Source organism: Gobius niger, assembly GCF_951799975.1.
Source record: "Gobius niger genome assembly, chromosome: 9".
NCBI classification, from domain to species: domain Eukaryota; kingdom Metazoa; phylum Chordata; class Actinopteri; order Gobiiformes; family Gobiidae; genus Gobius; species Gobius niger.
The window spans coordinates 31721661-31731862 of NC_136860.1; the positions used below are offsets into that span (position 1 = coordinate 31721661).

At 37.9% G+C, this 10202-nt stretch overlaps 1 protein-coding gene and 1 long non-coding RNA gene across 3 annotated transcripts; one reads left to right on the forward strand and one right to left on the reverse strand.

Annotated features, from left to right (window-relative positions):
* Window positions 1–479: 479 nt before the first annotated feature.
* On the reverse strand, window positions 480–3915 carry LOC306968130 (uncharacterized protein). Of its 2 annotated transcripts, XM_079563435.1 has the most exons (9): window positions 3861–3915; window positions 3171–3242; window positions 2766–2890; window positions 2235–2681; window positions 1880–2150; window positions 1553–1758; window positions 1318–1462; window positions 1130–1239; window positions 480–987 (listed from the first exon to the last, which is right to left on the reverse strand). In XM_079563435.1, the coding sequence occupies exons 2-9, from the start codon at window positions 3235–3237 to the stop codon at window positions 679–681; spliced, it is 1680 nt and encodes a 559-aa protein (XP_079419561.1). In that variant the 5' UTR covers window positions 3238–3242; window positions 3861–3915; the 3' UTR covers window positions 480–678. The 2 variants fall into 2 exon arrangements, with proteins under 2 accessions (XP_079419561.1, XP_079419560.1); XM_079563434.1 differs by lacking the exon at window positions 3861–3915 and having other exon boundaries at window positions 3171–3623.
* Window positions 3735–5311, forward strand: LOC306968200. Its single transcript, XR_013793240.1, has 3 exons — window positions 3735–3970; window positions 4710–4844; window positions 5242–5311. It is a non-coding gene; the product is annotated as an uncharacterized lncRNA (long non-coding RNA).
* The last annotated feature ends 4891 nt before the right edge of the window (window positions 5312–10202 follow it).

Below are 10202 nucleotides of genomic sequence, written 5' to 3' on the forward strand. Positions count from 1 at the left end.
ATTACTATAAATAAGAAAAATTAGCTTACTAAATAGAACTTGAAATAGGCACAGCTATTCTAAAAACAGGCACATTTCACTCAAATGTAATTTTTTACAAGAAAAATATGCTTAAAATCAGAATTTATTTTAAGACTAAAAACCTTAAAACAAGAGTTATATAATAAAACAAAGAACATTTGAGATATATCTTTCAACTCTTTTATTGTGCAAAATCAGTTTCAAGACCACAGCAAGAAGCAATAGCCAATCTCTCACACATGACTCTATTAACATCATTGAACATAAGGCTGGGCAATTAATCGAAAGTTTCGAAAGTTTCAATCTCTACTTTGGTCAATCTCAATAATCGCATGGGACTTTGTAACAGACAGGTTTAAAGCCATTTCTTTGGTACAAACAGTACCTAGTTTGGGAGTTTGGACAATACAACGGAAGACTTTTGTGCGTAAAAGGAGACTTGATGAAGACGTATCTAATTTTAGGAATCAGCAAGATTTATTAAATTTATCATGAAAAAACAAAACCGAAACAAAAATTGAGATTGATCAATATGGGGAAAATAATAATGATTACTTTTTTTCCTAAATCAACCAGCCCTAATTGAACAGGAGCCACATTTTAGGAGGGACTTACTGCTGCTGAACTACTTAAACTAAAACTGATGTTTCAATGGTCTTATTCATGAAACTTTCTCCATTCAGCCATAGCTTTTTTGTAGGAAGTAGTCATGTCCTTCTCATGGATGGCATCTAACAAAACCTCCGTCTGTAGCACAGACAGGAGGGTACCAATGCACTTGGGGTATGTGAAGTGAAAGGTGTAATAACAGCCAAGGAGATACATCACACTTTCACTGAGGTCTTCTTTGGGGAAAGTAAGCAGAGGAACCGTTCCAATGGCCAGGATGCAGTTTGTCTCACAGACAATCACCACAGGGCTGCCCAAGGGTCTTGATTGAAGGTAAGTGTTGGGGTCCTCTGCTGACTAAAACAAACAAGTAATGAAATCTTCACCCAAATACATAAGTTTGAACAAAGTACATGATAACTGAAACACTCCTTAACAACTGGGACAAACACAAAGACAGAACGTAAACATAACAAAAAAAAATTAAAAATATTCTTACCGTCAAAATGTGAAACAAAGCATCACTTGGGTGTCCCAACCTCTTCGGCAGAGCTACATGCGAAGGGAACATCTGAGGCAGTACTTTCAGGACAGCAAGTGCATTCTTTACTGTTTAAACAATAAGAATACATCATAATCATTTTAGGCCTTTGTGTATGTGGGCAACAGCAGATAAATCATCCTTACCTTGGTCCTGCAATGGTGGCCCTATGAATTTTTTGAACACCCCATAAAACTGCGCCTGGTTAAAAAATCTCAGCCAACGTTTCTTCAGCTCCATTGTGAAGAAGGGGTTTCCTTTATCAAGGATTCGGTGAAGTTCATCGATGATCTAACAGTGAGAGATTTAAAATAATACAAATAAATTAAGAGGCCGTTGCTCTAGTGAAATATACAAGTTAAGTGAGAAAAAAATACTTACATGGCCAAGTTCTTTAAAACATGGATAAGCCTGCAGTATCTTCGTAGGCCTGTCCTGTTCCTTCATCACATCAGAGTCAATGAAAGCCCGTCTAGATTGGAACTCCAGTTCCAACAGCTGAGATACATCTTCCTTGTTTGGTTTGTTCTTAGTTTTGTACATGTCCTGTAGCGTTTTATAGTGTCTTGCTTGGCTCTGTGGGCTCTCTGGGAATAGATAACAAACAAAAATTATACAAAAAGTAAAACAATACAACATGATATAAAAATTAAAATATTTTCCAATAAGCATTTAGTAAATGTAAAAGTAAAGTAAATTCTAACCTACCACTCAAGAGATCCACCTCTTGGGAAGTATTTGCAGATGGAGTTGACTTCTCTAGGATCACAGTTGAGGAAGAGGACGAGGCGACTGATGAGGCAGGTGAAGAGACTGAAGTAGGGGAGGAGAAAGGTTCATCACTCTCTTCGGTGCATATCTCCTGGCTGCTCTGGAATTTTAGGCTTCGACATCTTTTTCTTGATGGGGTTGCTCCTTGCTTCTTTTTTGGAGTTGTCACATTCTGAACCCTTTTCAACAACTGCTTCTTCACCATTTCCTTAAAAAACAAAATAATAAAAACAAAACCATTACCATTGGTAACAGATGAGAAAATCATTCCTTAACAAAATGAGAGACTTACCCATTCGGGTGTACTGGGCGTAGACTTGTCTCGAAGCATTGGGTAGTATTCGACTAGACGTTTAGCCATGGCAGTCAGTTCACGGGGGCCTGGGTACTTAAAATCATCCTCGGACGCTCTTTTGATAGCAATCATGCTTGTAACTGTATTCCTAATAAGTCTACAGCGCAAGTCTTTTGACATGGTGTAGTCATTGTCTTGTCCAGCACGCTGCTTTTCGAAGTAAGCACTTCTTGCTAGTTCTAGTTCTGTGTCAGTGTATATGACATACTCTGGACTAATGAGCCGCACCTTTTTAGTGGCGCCAGAACAATCTTTATGTTTAGGTTTTGGAGAATTGAAGGGTGTTGGAGAGCAGATGTTGCTGTCAGAGGAGGAAGAAAGCAAAGGTGTAGATGGGCTGTCAATACCAGAAGTGTCAAGGACTGGGCAATCTGATTTCTGACTCTGCAACATAAACACAACAGACATTTGGCCTCAGTTCTCATAGTTTGGGGCAAAACATTTCTACAAACAATAAATACAGCTCACCTCCATATCGCCATGAACAAGTTGCCAAATGTGTCTTCTTCGTAAAAAGTTTTCTGGTCCAGGAAACAGGTCTCGCAAATCCTCCTTAGTGAGGCTGGGCAACATGGTCATCTTCACACCAGCAGCTAATAAAAACAGATATTTTCATAAATATGGCAGTTATTACAGTTTAAACTAAATAGTCCAACCAGTCGTATAAGTGTACATTAACTCTTTTGATTGGAAAAGAAAAAAAATCTGTATACTTGTAGCACACTGACATGAAATAATTCACATTAATGACAAAACCAGGTGACAAATGTCAAGGTTAAACGCAAATTAGAAGTTGAAGTAGTCTGTTAACACACGCTAAGCTAGTTAGCATTTAGCATGTTGCTAAAAGATAATACGGTACACACATTTTACCTTTTAATACTGAGGCTGTTACACTGTCAATCTCTGGATATGTTTCGCTCGCCCCATCTTCATCCATGTTGGCTCTTTGAGATATCCAGCAAACACCAAACTAAAAAGTGGAAAGATAAAAACGATTTTTCTTTTTGAAAATTAACCGCTGCTTCTGTTTCACCGCCGAAAGAAGGGCGCCGCGCTACGTAGTTTGCCGCCAATGTTGACGCATCTATCGGAAGATACCAATTCGCTGAGAGGGGGGAGCGTAAAGTCAATGTTATGTCGCCATTTAATCGCTAATACGATGTTAATTTTGGCCAAGAACACTTTTTTCTTTACATAAAGTATGTTTGGATAATAATATGTGACTGACACTCGCATTACCAGTCTATCATGCGTCAAACGTGTATGTCAATATTTTACGAACCCCTCCCTAAGCTAAGAATGTACTTAACTAGCTTTGGGAAATGCGCGTTCGTTTGGAACTTATTGACATTGAGCTCAAGAAAACAATGGTCTGGCGCTGCTCCATTTGTGCAGTTTTTACCACTTTTTCATTTAAGCTCTTATTGAGCCACATCAACAGACAGCATAGCCGCAGTCCGGACTTTTGGCTGCTATGCGGTATCGACGGGTGCACGGAGGATTACAGGGTTTACAATTCATACTACCATCACATTAAAAGAAGACACCCGCAGTACTTACGTGATGGTATCCAGCCAACTGATGAAGGAACGGGAGGTCAAACGGCGGAGGGGCGAGACGCAGGTGCACAAACATCGGGGGAGAACAGCTCCAGTTTGCCGCTGCTGCAAGTAAGTTGTGTCTTTGAAAGCTAGCGTTAGCTTGTTTTGTTGTGCTAATGAAAAGGGGCGCGATGCACAGTTAGTGTACGAATGTGATTTTGCTGTCGCTGTGTTGTCTTTGACACCTTTTTTATTCATTCCTCTTCCTTATTTGTGGTCTGTCCATAATCCGACTTAACCTCTTAACCCCCACCTGAACAGAGCACATCATTTCCAGTTTGGCTTACCACAAATCTATATACTTCTTGAAGACAGTGTTAAAAAAAAAATAACAACAAAAAAACGCAATGGAAAAAGCCCCCAAAAAACAAGAAAAGTTGCAACAACAAAAACACAATAGATAAACCACAATAGAATCAACACAAGCTCAACCAAAAATATGACAAAAAAGTGATGAAAAAAGATCTGTTGTGATCAGTTCTGTCTTTGCTTTCAAATGAGGTTTTACTTGACCTAATAGTCTGTAAGCACCAGTTGAGAAGCTTTAAGACTTGGGTAAAGTCGAACTGGAGAAAATGCACTGGGTTTAGGTGGGGTGTTCTCAAAATCCAAACACGCTGTTCCAATTAAAGTTTTTTGTTTTGTTTTTACATGCATCACACCCCTTCTTTTAGTGTAAAAAGAAAATATTATACTTTTAGAAATGCCATATCTCCCATTTTTTTATATCACTGACTTAATTAAGAATATTTTATTTGATGCTGTAAACTACTGCAATTTTATTTACTAGTGTATTTATGTTTTTCAGACCACTACAGAGGACTTTGTACAGCCTGTCTCACCTCCAGCAGAGCAAGATAATATGGATCAACCATTTCAGACGCCTGACTCAAATGAAGAGGAGCCGGACACAGAACAAGATGGAACTATTCCTACTGCAGAAGTATGTCCTTGCATCATAGATGATGGAAAAATGTATATCTCTAGAAACATAAGTCATGTTCTAAAATCATAAATCTACTTGATGCAATACTTTTAAGTGTAGTTCTATCATATTCCTTCTACTTTTATTATTTTTTTGAAATATCAGTTGAGTACAATAATTGGTTACTCTTCTGACATTGAGTAAAAGTATTATTCAAGTGAAACAATGTTTATTTTGACATAGGTTATTGGACCATTCCCGCACTTTCATTTGAAATATTTCTACATTTTCACATTTTGTGTGTAATTTTCAGTGAACATTGCTTTTACTTTAATACATATTATTCTGCCTAATGTACCAACTTTATATAGTTCTTTGTCTGCATGTACCTAATTAGACTTTTTTTCCCCCCAAGAATCTCAGAAGACATGCCACACTGTTTGTCATCAATACCAGGGCCAAGTCTAACATATCACAGGTAACTGCTGTCAATTGCATTCTGTTGCACTTATATTTTTTAACATAGCACAACCTGATAACAAATATATATTTTATCATTATTCATGTTTCAGAAATCTGTGAACACCATTGTAGCTGGAGTACAGCAGTACCAGTCTTCTCTAATGGACCACCTCAAGAAGCAGATGGAGGATGTGCTAAAGAAACATTCTGGAAATGCCTCCTCAAGTCAACTGGAAAAGGATGCCCTGGATGTATTTGACCGGTTTGTTGATCCATTTGCTGAGGTGGCAACAACCTTTCGACAGGACAGTATCATGAAGAAACAATTTGATTCTTTGGAAGCAGAGGAAATTCCTGTTGGTCAAATCCTGAAAAAAAAAGGTGCAGGCTACGCTATCAAGAGCAAAGTGTTTTACTATGTGCCGTTAGTTGAAAGTCTGGAGCAGTTTCTTTCACATCCCCGGATTTGGTCAATTGTTGAGGTGGGCCCTAAAAAGTGCAATGAAGGACTTGTTTATGACATTATTGATGGTGAGCTGTTGAAGTCACACCCTGTATTTTCTACCAAACCAGATGCACTACAGATCATTCTGTACACTGATGAAATAGAGATTTGCAATCCACTCGGGTCCTGTGCTTCAAAAAACAAACTACTAATGGTGTACTACACATTAGGAAATATAAACCCAAAATACAGATCAAAACTGGCTGCCATTAGGCTACTTGCCATGGCAAAATCTGCAGATCTTCGACAGCCTGGGGTGGACCCCATATTGAACAGAATTAAGAAGGACTTGGAGAAGTTGCACAATGGTGTTGAAATTCACACAGCTAATGGAAAAAAAACAGTATATGGTGCGATGGTCTCACTCTGTGGAGATACACTTGCACAGCATGAAATGGCAGGTTTTAAAGAGGGGGTCGGCTTTGCCTTCAGTAAGTGCAGACACTGTGAGTGTTCCTTTCAGGACATGCAATCCCAATTCTGTGAGGATGCATTTACTAAAAGATCTTTGGAGAGGCATGTGAGACAATGTGATGAGATTGAAAAGGCACAAACAGACCTGCTTCGCAACAGTCTAAAAACAACGTATGGAATTAACAGAAGGAGTAAGCTTGTGGAATTTCCCTATTTTGATATCATCCAACAAACACCACAGGACATTATGCATGTGATCCTGGAGGGCATCGCCCCACTTGAAGTAAAATGTGTTTTGAATAATCTCATTCAATCAGGACAGGTGGATCTGGACTCTGTGAATTCCGGTATACTTGGTTTTCCCTACTCCCCTCTAGACGTTAGAGATCGACCCACACCAATATCTGTTAACACATTAATGTCCAATGACAACAAGCTGAAACAGTCATCCGGTCAAATGCTTGTGATGTTACGGATTCTGCCATTTATTTTGCCAAGCTTGGATGTAACTGAAGAGGGTCAACTGATACTGGAGCTGATAGACATTGTACAGATTGCATTTGCTCCACTTCTTTCAATTGCGACCATCTCAAAGTTAAAAGTACTGATTGAAAATCATTTGAAACGTTGGAAAGAGCTCTTTCCTGACCGCAATGTAACACCTAAGCAACATTACATGATTCATTTACCATCTCAGATACGATCACTTGGTCCAATGGTTAGACACATGTGCATGCGTTTTGAGTCAAAGCATGTCTTCTTCAAGCAAAAGGCTACAAAACAAAACTTTAAAAACATCTGCAAGTCTTTGATCAATCAAAACCAAATATATGAAAGCTGTCAAAATGTTGATCCTTCAGTGCACCCTGTTTTCTCGAATGACCGTGAGTTGGGACCTGTTTCGGAGGTTGGCAATATGCAAAGTCTCACCGAAAAGTTGAGAGTATCCTTGGGTCTCAGTGATGTACAGCACGCGGTGTCAGTGAAATGGATTGTCATTAACAGTAACAAATACATAAAACAAAAGTCTTTGGTCTTAGCTAAAGTACATAACCGCACTATCCCACAGTTTGGACAGATCAAAAACATATTTGTTGTCAATAGTATATGTGTTTGTTTTGAGTATCAGCTATGTCGGACTGTGTGCTTTGACAGACAGCACATGTGTTATAAGGTTGAAGTGCCACATAAGGATCAGGACACTGAGGTGGTGGACGTGGAGAAGTTGGTGGATTACATGCCTTATTACATCTTAAACAATGGAAATCAAACTTATGTACTAATCAAATACTATCTGACAGATGTTATGGAACTGCACTGCAACTGAATGGTTTCTTTCCATATAAATGTGGCTGGCTGTAATATTATTAATGATGTATGAACATGCCCAGCTGGTGATAATGATGTAATGTAAGAGCAGCTTTGATTGTATGCTATGTGGACTAAATAAATTGCTTGGAGAGAATACAGTTTTGTCTTCTGTTTTGATACTCATATTTTTCAATTTGTCTTATTACTAGATTATGCAAAATCTTAAAATAAGAACATTTTACTTATGAAACTCCAGGTGTGGTCCTTTGATTATTGGTCAAACATCTTAAAATGTGTAAAATACTTGATTTAAGCCTAAATGTACTTATTACTAGCTTTTAATACTCAACAACAAGACTATTTCACCTCATAAGATAATTAAGTAATAATTGTCTTAAAACTAGCAAAATTATCTTGCCTGACAATTTCATTTTGAGCAAAAATAACTTCTCAGCAAAAAACAAGACTTTTTTGCCTTAAATTAAGAAATTATATCTTGCCTAGATTTCACTTTTTCCAGTGTGGGTAACACTTTTTTTTACACTACCCTTGATGCACCTCACTAAATGTAATACAATGTAATGGGCTTTGTACCAATGTGTAATAAGTTGTACCTATGGGTTAGATACACAATGGAATAATATGTATTTGTAGTTTGTAGGTACACAATGTAATAAGACATAATTATAACGTTAACCCTAACCCTAAGCCCTAACCGTCTTGTGTCTTATTACATTATGTACTTACAAAGTACTAATACAAGTTATTGCATTGTGTATGTACTACATAGGTACACGTTACAGAGCACATTACATTGTACCAAATTTAGTTAGGTACAATGTATCAAGGTTGTGTAAAATAAAGTGATACCCAATTTTGTATACGCTAATTCTTATTCAGAGCAAAATGTTAAAGGGGGGGTATTATGCTAAATTGACTTTTTCAAGGTTTACATCATGTTATTATGTCATTCCTGAAGTGTTGCCTTGGCACATTCACATATTTTTGAGTAATCTGTAAAAACTCTGATGGCAGCCATTTTAGGGATAGGTTTGTCCGAGTCCTCCTAGGAACGCCCCCACCTCCTGGAGACGCCTCCGAGCTTTCGTCACCAGCCGAGTAACCAACCACTGCTCCTCAGCAGAACCCCCTCCCCACTGATGCCACAGGCAGCGTGTGGAGGGGGCGTGTCGGAAAGGGTCAGAGGTTCTTAAAGAGACAGAGGCCTATTTCAAGACATTCACTTCAGCCATTTTGAGAGAGCAATTTTATACAAGGCAGTTATTTTAATTTACTGCATTTACAGACTAACAGAAGGTTTGGTCATCATTGTAGTGTGATATAGACTGGTGCTGTGTGATTGAAAAAAGCATAATGCCCCCTCTTTAAACAATCTGCAAACTCATTAATGATTTTTAACTTAACCATGCCATTTAAAGTATTTTCCTGTACGAACCCTGGTATGTGTTTTGTTTTCTTCAGCTTGATGCGCAGCTGCAGCAGTGACTTTTGGGAGCAACACCCAAAAAAGAACTCTGAGATTCTTATTTTTTTGTCATTATTACAGTAGGAAAAATATAAAAAGGAAACAAAAAAAACACCACAAAACATTTCAGTGTAATTGTATATTTTATTCCAACAACAGGGGTGCAAAAAAAATTGCAGTTTGCCCTTTTACAGTGACATCAGATAGAAAATAACAGGAACACGTATTTTACAATAACAAATTTGTTCATTTTCACAAAAGCCTAAACCTGAGGGATATATAGCCTACTCTTCACACAAGAGCTGCTCGATAAAAGTATAACACCGCATGTAAAATGGTGCATTCGAGGTCACGAAATGAACCGATTCTGCACAAAGAGCAGCTAAACAAGAGCGCTTTAAGTTACTCTAGGCAGACGCAAAGTAAACTAGACCAAGTCACCACATTTTAAAGCACTTTCAAAGACAATAACAGTGATTTTATACGTAATTATCCGGTGAATTACCATTTCGACAACACATAATCCGAAGCCACAAAAGGGAATGTTATGTGCGGTTTGTGATTGAAATACCAAAAGTAAAATATCTAACAGAAAATAGATTCAGTAAGGTTTGTGATCAGGACACTTGGATGCATCTCTTTTAATGTTTGGCATATAAATCAATAAATTAAGGAGTAGAAATGAAGGAAAAGAAAATACACTTGATATTATTGTTAATCAAACGTCATTAATAAACCGATTTGATCACAGTGAACACGATATAAAATACATTAGCCTTGGTAAAAGGAAAAAAAAACATTGAACATTCGTTTTTACTTTTTACTATAAAGTTGTCCACCAGTTTCACGACAAAGGCAAACGATGTGCATCTCACAGCACTAAAACGGCACTAATCACGAGTGCACGAAGAAGCTTCACTTTTTCACCAATAGCTACGAGTGTCATAGGAAGTCACAGACGTTCAGTGCAGCTACATTCACATAGAACAAGAGTAAGATTACATGTTGTTGGTAGTTTAGACTTGGTACGATGGTGTTGTATACACCGGCCCCCAAAGGCGTCAAAATTGGTCCCAAATAAAATAAGGTTACAGGCATGTTGATCAATGTTTTGCCTTTTAGATATTCCTCAAATGTGAATGAGTGAGAGGAAGGTAACACAAACTGAAAGGCATTAACAAAAATAAAATAAAGTTAT

Excerpts from the sequence above, each read along its gene's own strand:
- LOC306968130 (XM_079563435.1), bottom strand. The coding sequence starts at position 3,237 with ATGGATGAAGATGGGGCGAGCGAAACATATCCAGAGATTGACAGTGTA. Across the intron at positions 2,151-2,234 it reads CGCCCAGTACACCCGAATGG|GAAATGGTGAAGAAGCAGTT; the intron begins GTAAGTCTCTCA and ends TTGTTTTTTAAG. Across the intron at positions 1,240-1,317 it reads GCCACCATTGCAGGACCAAG|TAAAGAATGCACTTGCTGTC; the intron begins GTAAGGATGATT and ends TTGTTTAAACAG.